Source organism: Onychomys torridus, chromosome 22, assembly GCF_903995425.1.
Source record: "Onychomys torridus chromosome 22, mOncTor1.1, whole genome shotgun sequence".
NCBI classification, from domain to species: Eukaryota; Metazoa; Chordata; class Mammalia; order Rodentia; family Cricetidae; genus Onychomys; species Onychomys torridus.
The window spans coordinates 6,884,250-6,897,673 of record NC_050464.1 but is presented as its reverse complement, the minus strand read 5'-3'; the positions used below and the strand labels follow the sequence as shown (position 1 = coordinate 6,897,673).

Below are 13,424 nucleotides of genomic sequence, written 5' to 3'. Positions count from 1 at the left end.
ACGGTTTTGAACTCCAGTTTTCCTTTTCTAAGGAGCCTTGGGGACCCCGCGCTCGCGCCTCAGGAACACAGCCCACGCTAGAGGCCAGACGCCGGGCCCGCTAAGAGAGGCGCCCCCGGCCCGCCCTCCGCGTGACGCGCACGCGGGAGGACCAATCAGAGAACGCGGCTCGAGCCCCACGCACCAGAGGCCCCGCCCTCCAAGCTTAAGAAAGGGCGCGCGGGCAGACCCCGAGCCAGAACGGCGCTCCCCGGCGGAGAGCAGGTTTCTGCGACGGCAGGCGGCGCTTGTGCTGCCCGTTCCGTGCTGCACGCGGTTTGCTAGAGCGCTGCACTCCGACAGACGTAGCCGGCCCCGAAGGCGCCCAGACGGCAACCCAGCGACCCATGCTGAAGTGAGCGCGCGGGTCAGCGAGATGCTGGCGCTGCTGACTGCCGGCGTGGCGCTCGCCGTGGCCGCGGGAGGAGCCCAGGACAGTCCGATACCTGGCAGTCGCTTCGTGTGCACCGCGTTGCCCCCTGAAGCGACGCACACAGGCTGCCCGCTGCCCGCGATGCCCATGCAGGGCGGCACGCTGAGCCCCGAGGAGGAGCTGCGAGCCGCCGTGCTGCAGCTGCGCGAGACCGTCGTGCAGCAGAAGGAGACCCTGGGTGCCCAGCGCGAGGCCATCCGAGAGCTCACCGGCAAGCTGGCCCGCTGTGAGGGACTGGCAGGAGGCAAGGCGCGCGGCTCCGGGGCCACGGGCAAGGATACTATGGGAGACCTGCCGCGGGACCCGGGCCACGTCGTGGAACAGCTCAGCCGCTCGCTGCAGACCCTCAAGGACCGCTTGGAGAACCTCGAGGTAGCTGCGCGGGAGGGCATCCCATTTAGCGGGTGGTGGGCCCCAGGATCGTGGGACAGAGGGTGCGGGAGAAATGGGCACGCGCGCTCCCATCCATGGGGAGAGGCGAGTTCGGGGGTGCAAGCCTCGCATCTGCTCTGGACCTTACTGGGATAACCTCCCTTCTCCCTGTCCTCTGCCCCTTGTGGGATGGGAAAGGTGAAAGCCCCACCCCCATCTCCATCCCGTGGCGCACGGGGACATACCCACTAGACTTACCGTGAACTTACTGAGGTTTTTGGCTATTGAACCCAGACGGCATAGCCTGGAGGGCAATAATACCGGGTGACCCCGGCAGCCTGTTTCCTCTTCTTGCAAATCCCCGCGATCGGAAGCGGGACACGCTCCCACTGGCTGTGCGGAGTGCTTGAGAGCTTGTCGCCGGAGGTCAACTGCCCCTGGGCATCTGGTGTTTTCTTTGACAAATTGGGTCGGGATGTGGGAGGTCTGGATTTGACTGATATGCGAGAGAGTGAAGGGGGAAAGCCAGCGTTCCCAGGATGCGGAGAAGCCCCTTATTAGCCTCAAAGACGCCTCATCGAGTCAGAACGTTTTTGTTTTTTTAAGGTGCCCTTCGCCATGACTTTAGGAGAACCGATCTTATCCCGCTATCTTCTCCTATGTGCAGTTTGGAACTTTGGGGGAGAAATCTTCAATAAATTTTCATCTTACTTCCCACCCCGTTTAAGAAGTGTGGACATTTCTGTTAACAGCGTTTATCAAAATACCTATTAGCAAAAAATGATGTTTAAATTACAGGTGTTAATTATTGCTAAATTATTGGAGGGTTTCTTCTGGCATAATGGCTATATACAGTATTTCCAGCATCTGTAGATCCCATGAGTCATTAGGATTACTAAGAACTAACACTTCTTGAGTTCTAAATGTGACTCAGGCATATTATTTAATTTTAACCCTTGTAATAGAGAACAGCATGAGGCAGGTCCTGTTTTCTACAGTGTATAATCTGGAGCATTGGGACACAGATATAGGAGCTTGCTGTGTGGCTGAGGATGGCAGACTGCCTCTGAGTGGCATGATGCAGAGGAGTAAGAGAAATAGGAAGTGAGGATTTGGATACAGTCCCCAAAACAAAGCTTTCTGGGGCTTAGAGCAGTAATGTCTTGTGCCTGTCATTTTCTAGGAATATCTCTGATCACTTTTACCCTTGTACCATTTTGGAACTTGGGGATCCTGTTTATTTTTAGACAAAAGCTCACTCTACCATTGATTAATTGCTTGAAAAAAAAAATCTTGCCCGTGTTTTGGGCTTTAACTGACATAGAATTATAGATGTTGGCTAAAGTAGCTTTTCAAGAGGAGAAAGTGAGATTCACAAGTTTCAAATATTGCAGTGGAGTAATTTTTGTCTGACTTTGAAAGCCTTTCCCTACCAAAGAGAAAAAAGAGGTAGGTATTGGTAAAATGTTCTCTTTTGAGCCACTGGCACAATTTAATGCTGCGTTGGAAGCTTCTCGCCGTGTGGTTGGGTCATTGGTGCCGCGTGCCACAGTTTCTGTTCAGCTGGCCTGAATGTGTCCCCCTCCTGCTTTCCAAAGCTCCAACTCCGCACAAACGCGTCTAATGCCGGGCTGCCAAGCGACTTTCGAGATGTGCTCCAGCGGAGGCTGGGGGAGCTGGAAAGGCAGTTGCTGCGCAAGGTGGCCGAGCTGGAGGATGAGAAGTCCCTGCTCCACAATGAGACATCAGCTCACCGGCAGAAGACAGAGAGTACGCTGAACGCGCTGCTGCAGAGGGTGACTGAGCTGGAGCGTGGTACGTGCTGTGTGCCTGGTGTTCTGTCTGAGGGTGGCTTCCTTTTTACCACATCGCGCAGACCTAGGGCTTCCATTTATGGGCAGCCGTGAATCACTGATAGTGGCACAACATGGAGATGATTCTCAGATGTTTGTGTCAATGACAAAGGTCATAGGAATTAGCCCCGAGCCCTACCAGCATTACCCAGGGAAAACAAAGGAACTCAGGACCAGCTTGGATCAACAGCCTGACCTCTGACCTCCTGCCAGATGGGCGGTTCAGTCTCTTTTTGGCTAGTCATTACAGCAGATTCTGCTTATCTTTCTCATCTCATGCTGGGGTGGGTGAGATTCCCCCACCAGAAATGGAAGGGGAGAAGAGATGAAGGGTCCTAGATGCTTCCGTGTCTGGTCTCAACCCCCAACTCTCTGGTGGCCTGTGGAGTTTGGGGTTGGGTGGCAGAGGGTACAGAATTATAACCTCAGATGCACTAAGCTGACAAGGCACTTTCAGTTCATGACTGATAGAGACTGTCCAATAGCAGAACGTCCATCGCTCTTGTGGTGAAAGGAAGGGTCAGACGGAGCAGGGATGCTGTTGTTTCATTAGGAGTCCCGGGCTTCCCATGTCTCCTTCCTGTTTTCTATTATTTCCCTTGCCTTTCTTAGAAAAGGATGAGAAGTGTGGCTTACCTATTTGACTTTGGTTCTGTTTTGGTTATTTGTTTTGTTTTGTTTTCTTGAAAGAGCATCTTGTTATATAGCCTGAACTGGCCTTCAGCTTGGCATCCCCCTGCATCAGCCTCCCAAATGCTGGGATTACAGGCGTGCTCTACTATCTCTGGCTTGACATTGATTCTTGAGTTTTCAAAACAGTTTATTCTGCTGCTAGGTGACATTGGGGGACTCACTAGGTCTCAGAGCCTTTGTCAAAGGTAAAGCAACTGCCTCTGATGCCTTTCCTGTCTGACAAGAGGGAGGGTAATGTCCACTCCACCACAGTCATAGCGGATCCTTGGGACACTCGGGGCCATGGAGTGAACACAGTAATAAGTAGGTAGCTGAAGTGGGTAACTAGAACCGGGGAGACTTTGTGGCTGTGTGCCTCACTTGGCCCAGTGGTCAGCTTGCCAACAGGAGACAGTCAGTAGAAGTCTGAGGTAGAGAACAGAATGCCAGGCAGTGTGTTGAGTGTGGTACCCATTCCACAGATGAGGAAATGCTCCCTTCCCAGGCAGACAAGTATCCTTTATGGATGCTTGCCAAAGAAGCCTGAGATACTTGTCACGTGACATAAACCTGAGCCTCTTCATTCTCTGTTCCTGGACTGCAGGCCAAAAGAATAGTTACTTGGGAGCTGCCACTTCAGAGTTTTCCCACATGTTCTCAGCCTGTCTGTTCAGAGCCAGTAGGAGCAGTCAGGGCTCAGGCTGCAGCCATGTTTGTGACCCTTAATTCTCACAGCTGAATGGGCCACAGGATGCTGGGCCTGCCTCTTGTACAACAGTGGTTCAGAGGAGCCACTAAGCTTCTTCACACTGCATGAGTGTGTGTGTGTGTGTGTGTGTGTGTGTGTGTGTGTGTGTGTGTGTACTTACATATATGTGTGTATTTATGTACATATAAATACATATATATATATATATATATATATATATATATATACATATATGCATATAAAATTGTTTTGTGTGCATGGATGTTTTGCCTGCATGTATATGTATACTACATTTATACCTGATGTCCACGGAGCCTAGAAAAGGTTGTTGGATCCCCTGAAACTGGAGTTACAGATGATTGTGAACCACTCTGTGGGTGCTGAGAGATGACCCTGGGTCCTCTACAAGATCAACAAGTGTTCTTAATTGCTAATCTATCTCCAATCCCAGACTTCCCTTTGACTACCTCTCCCTCCACCCCCACGCACCCACGGGACTGCTAGACTTTTTCCTTGTGTCCCACCTACTCAGTTCTGGAATGAGTCTTAAAGGAAACTGACCATCTGGTAAGCCATTTGTTTCTGGGCATGTTTGAGTGTCTGCTCATTCTATTCTGTGTCCACTGTACAAGGTTATGTAGATGCCCAGCCCCCGAGTTCACTATGAGTGGAAACTCAAGCAGGTTCCTTGGAAGCATCCAGCCAAGCCCCAAAGAGGTAGGCCTCAACCATGTGGCCAGTTTAGGAAGGCTCTGGGGAGTCTCTGCCCTGTGGTCCTTCATTCTGCATCGGTTATAAGCCAGATGCTTACCTGGGGGTTCTGCATCTTCTATCAGCCCTGCAACAGGTATCCATGGCAGGTACAGATGAGGCAATAATGATGCTTTTGACCTCTGAAGATCTGAGGTTGGTAGTGATCCCAGAGAAGAAATGGGCTTTTATCCCTGCTGGGCAGGAAGCCATCTAGAGTCTAGCAGGTAGCCGCTGACTCTGCACAGCACCCATGTTCCCAGGATGCCCATTTCTCTTGGTTGCAAGACCTGTTCATTTGCAAAGGCTGGCTGGCCAGGCGCAGCTGGCTGGGTGTTGAATTTAGCATTGGCACCGAGAAGACCAGAGCCTCCGCCCTTCAAGCCCCAGGCTGCCTGCCCCCCTCCTTAGGCTTGTCCACCACCTGCAGTTTCTGATTTATTGGTCAAGCCTTTTAATTCCTTAATTGGTTCTAACTAAGTTTCCTCTGAACCTCTAAGCTGTTTTTATTCAAATAAAGGGTATGAGTTTTCAGGCTATAGCCCCCTTCTCTGCCTCTCAGCTCTCCCAGCTCTAATTAAACCTATCTGTTGTCACCGACCTAATGATATTAAGGACCCTGAGTCTTATTAAATTGGCAAGCCTGCCCACCTGTAAGCATAGAAGCCATTTCTCCCTATTAGATAATGATGCCTTCATTAAGAACACGGCTGTTTGCCACTTGAAGACTAAGCACCGGTGACTATACGTAGTGGAAAGAGGAACTTCCGGTCCTGTTGGTTCAGTAGCTGTGTGACCTTGGACAAGTCATTTCTCTGAGCCTCAACACAACCTGCAAAACTGGAGAGGGTGTTGTCTGGTTCTCTCTCTCTCTTTCTTCAGCATAATGAGGGGCAAGCCCTTGCTTTTACTATGGCTTACTTCCTTGGGGGCTTGAGATGGCCAGGTCTTTTCAGCTCTGGACAGGTGCTCAGCAGGTCTGCAGCCTGATTGGAGGGATGCCTACCATGAGAGATCAGGATGAGTCAGGGAGACCACACAGCCACAGGGGCATGAGAAATACCAGCTGGAAAACCCAGAGAGACCAGAAAGGTGACTCTGGACTCAACTCTGTTACTGGGCTGTGCAGGAGACATTTTCAGATAAGGCCTGAAACTTTTCATTTTGGAAGATCATGATGGAGTAAGGTTGTCTGGCTGTCTGGACTTTTAGGGGTGCTTAATAAGTAGCTGTTGAGTGAAGAAAAGTGAGTCTTCTTCACTAGCAGGATCTGATCCTTGTGTACAAGAAAAGCTTTCACTATGGCCACTCACAGAATCAATTAGTTCCTTGCAAACTTTGGGAAACAACTGTTACATCAATTTCGGCTTAAATCAAGACTGTACTGAAAGTTACATGCCATGTAAGAATTTGTTTGCAAAGCCTTCAGAGGTGCTGTATCATGAGGACAGCCTGAGATGGCAGAGAGGGGGTGGGGGTCTCACCACTACCGATAAGGTCTAGAAGGGCTAAAGGTCTGGCCAGGCATTAGCCTGAGGGTGGGGTACCTTTGCAAGTATCTGTCTGCCCCTGGTTCCACATTATAGAAAACAGTCCAGCAATGCAGCCCATCTTGAGGAGGAAAGGTCATGTTATGAGCAAAGGGTTTCCCAACAGGGACTAAGACAAACTGCCACTTGTGAGTAAAGCTGGACTGTGGACACCTCAAACCTGACACCCTCACCTGAGCAGTGCTCATCATCTGCAGTGACAAGTAGCGCAGGCTAGCTTGCTCACAAGCGTCTATCGAGTGCTCGTGTGCCCAGGAGACATTTCCTCCTCCAAGCTCTGGTCCCTTGGGTTTCCAAACCTGCCCTTATGGAAGAAGCCAGAGGGGCTGAGAGCTCGAGGAAAGGTGGGAAGACTTTCCTGGCTTTACAGAACAGGAAATTAAACCTCTCTAGACTCTTCCTCCAGTTTCTAGTCATTCAGACTGCGAGACTAGAAAATGGCCGTCAGAAGACCAGAGTTGGATGTTTTGTTTCTGTGCTGTTTCCTTGTGGATTGAAAGAAACCTTGCAGGCTGTGGTGGCACACATCTGTAAACCTATTACTTGTTAGGCTGAGGCAGGAGGATTGTGAGTTCAAAGCCAGCCTAGGCAACAAGGCTTTTACACAGATAGATGGGAATGAAGAGGCTTCTTTAAAAGAAAATGTTTGTTGTTTTGTGTGTATGACTGGATATATGTATGTATGCCATATTTATACAGTGCCTGTGGAGGCCAGAGAGAGGGCTAGAACCCCTGGAACTGTAGATACAGATGACAGATGGTTGTGAGTTTTTATGTGACTGCTGGGAATCCAACTCACGTCCTCTGGAAGAGCAGCAAGTGTGCTTAGCACCTGGGCTTGCTCTCTAGCTCCGAGGTCTCTTTTCCCTTCCTAACAGGCTGGGTGTGGGGGCCCAAACCCACAGGCCTTCTCACGTCACAGGCTTCTCATGATTCTTTATCCACCCTTTAGTCTCCCTCCAGCCACTGTCCTCCTAACAGACATCACTGCCTCCCTGTCCCTTTTCCTTTCTACTGGCTTTAGTCTGTCTTCCCCACCAAAGTGTAAGCTTCCAGGAGGCAAGGACTGTCCCTAGGGCTGCTGGATTTGGGCCCTTTGACCAGGAGCTGAAGTGCTCTGGGTCTGCCTGAGTGATGGGTCCGATGAGGTGTACTTTGGCCAAGCTGGCCTGCTATAGCCCCTTTTCCTTCTACCCAGGCAACAGTGCATTCAAGTCACCAGATGCATTCAAAGTGTCCCTTCCTCTCCGCACAAACTACCTGTATGGCAAGATCAAGAAGACATTGCCTGAGCTGTACGCCTTCACCATCTGCCTGTGGCTGCGGTCCAGCGCCTCCCCGGGCATCGGCACGCCATTCTCCTATGCTGTGCCTGGGCAAGCCAATGAGATTGTGCTGATCGAGTGGGGTAATAATCCCATTGAGCTCCTCATCAATGACAAGGTGAGGCCTGCTCGAATTTCACCTTGGTGTCCAAGGGCATAGACACTGGAGGAAGTCAGCCAAAGTCACACAAAGCAGATCCTGGCCAGCCATGATCTGTTTCATGCCTCCTCAGCAGGGAGGAGGCACTCCCACTCCTGAGGGCTGGCAGTGGGGTAAGGGTGGCAGAGCGTATCTGCAGCCCATGGAGACCTGGGCTCTGAGTCTGGCCAAGAGGCAGTAGAGGATCCAGGTGTTGAAGGAGTGGCAGGGGTAGGGAAGCAGACTCCACATGCAGAGGCACCCCGTATGGTCCCTCTCCAGATGCTCTGGTTGCGGGTACCCATGTGAGAGTGTAGGCATACACTTCAAAGGGGTCACATGTATTGAGACACATGGCAAAAGCGACCCTTGAAGTGTACGTTTCAGTTTTAGCTGGCCTTGACAAATGCACAGTTGTATAATCACACCACAGTAAAAATATAGAACAGCCCTCTGCCACATTCCCTCATTCACCATTGCAGCCAGCGCCTGCCCAGCCCTTGGCAACTGCTCTTCTCTGCTGCTCTGTGGTCCTGCCTTCCCCAGCACAGGGGCCCCATTTCCATAGGCGTTCAGGAGTATGGTCTCCTTGAAAGACTAATTTGGAGCTTCTGGTCACTCAGCCACCTAGTGGGGCTCAGTGGCAGGCTCTCAGTACTTGGGAAGATAATGCAGGATGACTGTGGATTTAAAGCCAGCTCATGGCACACAGCAAAACTATCTATCTTCTCCTAAAGCCAGATCCAACACAATGAAAGAATGTGCTTAGTCCAGCATTAAACGGCTGCCCCTGCTGTAGACGCCCCAAGCCCAGCCTCCACTTGGGACTGGCACAGAGGAGACCCCTGCCTATCTGTGATCTTTGTCAAACTGTCCCTGGGAGGTGTTTGCTTACTTAGGGGGCACCATAGAGAAGTTGAAAGTTCTGTGCAGTGGAGTGAGCCTGCAAGTCTTCTAGCAGAGACAACTTTCCTGAGCTAAGGATTTATTGTTCTAAATAACAACGTAGTGCCTCAGAGCCTTGTTTTCCTCTCCCTTTAGACCTTTTGTAAACATTCAATTCCTGAGAGGGAGGCTTCAGGTTGCTAGGAGACCAACAGTAACAACAGGGCTATCATAGCCTAGTGCTTACAGGCTGCTAGGGGGTTTCTGTAGTTGAGTGTGGGGTCTGTATGTGCTCTGTACTATGCTGACATACACATGCATGGAGCCTCCTGCCCTGCCTTTGGCACTGGTGAGGCTTTGTACACACACAGGTCACTGAATGCTGCTGGTCAGGTCCTACACAAGGAACTGGTCAGGCTAGCATGGGAGGGTCAGTCTGGAGCCAGATCCAGAACCAAGAATGTCCAGTGTCCTGAGACAGCCACATGCAAGGCAGATGGGCTGGGTGTATCCCTCACAAGACAGGGAGGGGGAGCCCAGTAGGAGTCCTGAGTAGTGGAAAGAAGAGCAGCCCTAGGACTCCAGGTGACTTTCCACTCCCATCCCTGGGGCAATCTGTGGGACTGGGCCCCGTCAACTCCTCATCTGCATGTTGATACCCACAGGTCGCACAGCTGCCCTTGTTTGTCAGTGATGGCAAGTGGCATCACATCTGTATCACCTGGACCACTCGAGATGGCATGTGGGAAGCATTCCAGGATGGGGAGAAGCTCGGCACTGGGGAAAACCTGGCACCCTGGCACCCCATCAAGCCTGGGGGTGTGCTCATCCTGGGGCAGGAGCAGGTGGGTACTCTCTCAGGGAATCGGCAAAGGAGGCTGTGCAACTCAACCATCCAGGATCCCCTTGTTCTTGCTCAAGGTATCTCTCTCCCAGACCCTGCCACTGTGTCCTGACAGCCAGCCCCGTAAGCAAGCACCCTAGCTGCAAAGCCCAAGACACTGTAATATAGTATCTGACAAAGAGTTGTGGGAGTGTCCTTATAGTCATAGGGTCATCTAGTGACTCAGGTCCAACTGCCTTATAGGGTATACACTGTAGGAAGGCATCTCCATTGTCCCTGTGAGTCCCTGCACCTAGGGTACCTATGGGGGAACTGGGAAGATGATTCGGGGAATTCTGTATAGGTGAGGAGCAGGAAAGAAGCCAGCTGGTCCTGGGCAGGGAAGAGCTAGCTTGGTGATCATTAAGTACTTTGAGGGCTCACCGTCTCATTCATGGCCTCCTTCCTCAGCTCCTCCATTACTTCTCCCCTAAAAGGAGCCGAGAGTCAGGCTTTAGGCAACTGGCTTTATCTTCTACCTCAGTTTCCTCTGTGTAAATGGGTGGTTTGAATAAAGCCATTTCCCACACCTCAAATGCCATGGGGTTTCAGGACCTGTAGAATCCATGGTTCTTTCCATCTTACTTCCCCGGAGAGTCAGGAGGCCAGTTCTCCTTGTGAACCTGCCCCCAAAGTGTCTTGTTTCCATTTCTCAGGACACTGTGGGAGGCAGATTCGATGCCACACAGGCCTTTGTCGGAGAGCTTAGCCAGTTCAACATATGGGATCGTGTCCTCCGGGCGCAAGAAATCATCAACATCGCCAACTGCTCCACAAACATGCCTGGAAACATCATCCCGTGGGTGGACAACAATGTCGATGTGTTTGGAGGGGCTTCCAAGTGGCCTGTGGAGACGTGCGAGGAGCGTCTCCTGGATTTGTAGCTACCTTCTCCCTGTCCAGGAGGCCAAGATCGGGCTGTTCTGGGAGTTCAAGGCCATCTACTCCCCAGTTCAACTAGAACCTCTGGCCTGAACAGAAAAGAGCCAGAGCCTATTCCCAGGAAACCTCCAAGACAGGCTGTGTGGCCACCCTTGTCTTTGGCTCATTTGCTCCTTTTGATTTTTGTCGGTGTTTTGGGGGAGGGGGTAGTACCAGGATCCCTTGAGAAGAGTCCTGAGCCACTTCCTGCTGTTAAAGTCTGTGAGCCCTCTCTCCAGCCCCTGTAAATGCTAGTGGGGCCCAGCCCTACCTGTGCTTTGGATCCTTGGTATATCCCATGTGTACTTCCTATTTGTCCCCTTTGATGGCTGTGTGGCCATCCTACTGGTGTGGCCTGTGTCCCTTGTGTGTGTAGCACATCCCTGCTTTTGACTGAACACATCACAAAGACGCTACCCCCATCTGCAAAATGGTCTCTCCCTCAGTGTCCTGTGCGTTCTGGTCTTTCCCTCTGAGGGAATTGCAGCTAGTCGAGGGGCCAGCTGCCCAGACAATCCCTGACATTCCCAAAGCAGAGACCACCCATGGGGAAGGTCCCCACAGCCTCCCCCCCCCTGCCACCTCTCAGACCCACGCTTCTAAGGATCATCGCTGGGTTGGCTTTGAAAGACTGCTCTTCTCATCTGGTGCCAAAAGTTCCTTTGCAGCTTCTACAACATTCGGTATGGTTTGGGGGTACTTTCTTCCCCACACACAACAAACGAACAGCTCTTAGAAGCCTCCCATATTCTTTTGATGCTCAGCCCACTGTGAAGAGTGAGCTTGTTTGTAAGCCACATTGGTTCCTGTGAGCATCTGACTGTCCCCACCGAGTATTTCCCCCAAGAACTTTGGAGAAAACGGGTGTCATTTGGCTGCTACTTGCTTAGTGACTCCAGGCTACATCCTATATCATAATTTATTTTAAAGAGAAAGTGATTCAATGGGGAAATTTATAAAGCTATAAATATTATATATTTTATTTTTCATACATGTTTGAAGTGCAGATCCATGGATGTTCCATTTGTAGGACCAAGTTGACATGCCCACCTTGACATTGTATGCCACAAGAGCTCTTGTGATGATGGAATTTTGATTAAAGTGTACTGGAAGATGCCGTGAGCTTCTCTCTCTCTCTCTCTCTCTCTCTCTCTCTCTCTCTCTCTCTCTCTCTCTCTCCCACACACACACTGGAATCCAGCTAGTTTGTGAGGGGTGGGACTTTGTGTTTCCTGGCTATTGTATGGCTGACTGGGTTTGCCCAAGCCTGACCCCTGTAGACAGACACACCTGTCTCTGAAGGACATCAAGTGTTGATACTTGGAGTACTTTGGACTACTATATGGTCCAAGGATGTCCCCCTCCTTCCTCGGCATCATGCTATGGGCATCCAGCAGACCATCTGTCCCCAGCCCATCCAAGGAGACCCTGAGCTCTGCTCTGCACCTTCTCTGTATAGGTGCTTTTACCACATCTCATTAATATATTTAATGCAGCTCCCTGAAAGCCAATCTCAACTCACAGACAAGTTCAAAGAACAGTCAAAAGTGGCATTTGGATTCTCTTGTGTGTATGTGTGCAGATACATGTGTGTGCACGTAGAAGTCTCATCCTTCAAGCACTGTCCACCTTAAAAACAATCTCTGCTTATGAGTGTGTGCAAGTATGCACACATGCATGTTTGCCCACCATTGGGTTTGTGTGTGTGTCAATGGAAAACCATAGGTATTGGCCCTCACCTTCCCCCGTGTTTGAAACAGGGTCTTGTTTGCCCCTGTGTTTGCCAGGCTAGCTTCTGGGGGTTTTCTTATAGACCCTCATCTCATCACAGGAAAGCCAGTGTCCCAGACACACCATTGTGTGCTCTGGCCCTTGAGTTTACATGGCATGAGCTTTACCTACTGGGCCATCTCTCCAGCCTCCCTCCAGTCTCTCACTGACCTGGAACTCCCCAAGTAAGCCAGGCTTCCTCTCTCCTTGGCACTGGGGATAGAACCAAGGTCCTTGTGCCATGAAACCAGGGCTCTTCAACCCAGGTTTTGGCTTCCATAGCCAGTGCAAGGCAGACCAGGGTCATGGCCAGCCTTTGGACCTGGAGGCCTTGTACCTTCCTCTGCTCCTTCCTATTCACCTCTGCTTCTGGTTCTGCAGGGCAAGATGCCACTGCCTCCTCCCAGAATCCCTTCTGTGTGCCTACCTGGCTCTGGCTGGCATGGTCATAGCCTCTTTGCTGCCATTACTTTCCATTTCTGTGTCTACTCTCTTGGCAGCTGCAGAGCGATGTCTTCAACTACGTGGAAAGCGGCATCTAACTGTGGGCCACCTGACTTCATGTCAGATATACTTAATACTGAGGCTCGTGGGACTCAGCCTCCAAAACCAAGATTGGTGGGTCACAGAGTTCCCTAGAGTCTATTTTCAATGTGAATTATTACTTGGCAGACTGAACATCATTAGTGTTGGGTAGAACATGAAATTAGGCCAGATGCCCTGCTTGGGGGCCTTTGGAGTTCTACATGATGAAGCTGGTGGAGAGCAGTTTATTTTTAATCCCTTTCATGGTGAGACTACAGCCAGGCAGCTCTCGTGGAAAGGTACCTAGGGGGCTGGGGAGATGGCACAGTCCGTAAAGTGATGTGCAAGCAAGTGCTGAGCAGATCCCTAATACCCATGTTAAAAGAAAAGAAAAGGCTGAGCACAGGGTCTCAGCAAAGGTCTGGTGACACCAGCTCCAAGGATGGGACCCTGGAGCTCATTGGCTGCCCAGCCTAGTCCATCAGTAAACTCAAGGTTCAGTGAGAGGCCCTATCAAAACAAGGTGGAGAGACAGAGGAGCGACTCTGAACTTACCTCTGGGCTGCATGCACACTCTTGGGCACACACACACCCTACT

The 13,424-nt window shown here is 51.0% G+C and overlaps 1 protein-coding gene across 1 annotated transcript; it reads left to right on the top strand.

Annotated features, from left to right (window-relative positions):
• Window positions 1-236: 236 nt before the first annotated feature.
• Nptx2 (neuronal pentraxin 2) lies at window positions 237-11,645 on the top strand. The gene is made up of 5 exons (XM_036172547.1): window positions 237-844; window positions 2,443-2,659; window positions 7,577-7,821; window positions 9,393-9,572; window positions 10,267-11,645. Exons 1-5 carry the CDS (start codon window positions 416-418, stop codon window positions 10,492-10,494), a joined length of 1,299 nt encoding a protein of 432 aa, XP_036028440.1. The 5' UTR covers window positions 237-415; the 3' UTR covers window positions 10,495-11,645.
• Window positions 11,646-13,424: the final 1,779 nt, after the last annotated feature.

What these genes read in the sequence shown, in the direction of transcription:
- Nptx2 (XM_036172547.1), top strand. Translation starts at nt 416, where the DNA reads ATGCTGGCGCTGCTGACTGCCGGCGTGGCGCTCGCCGTGGCCGCGGGA. An exon ending in AGCTCCTCATCAATGACAAG is followed by an intron (nt 7,822 to 9,392) that starts GTGAGGCCTGCT and finishes TGATACCCACAG; the next exon opens with GTCGCACAGCTGCCCTTGTT. An exon ending in TCATCCTGGGGCAGGAGCAG is followed by an intron (nt 9,573 to 10,266) that starts GTGGGTACTCTC and finishes TCCATTTCTCAG; the next exon opens with GACACTGTGGGAGGCAGATT.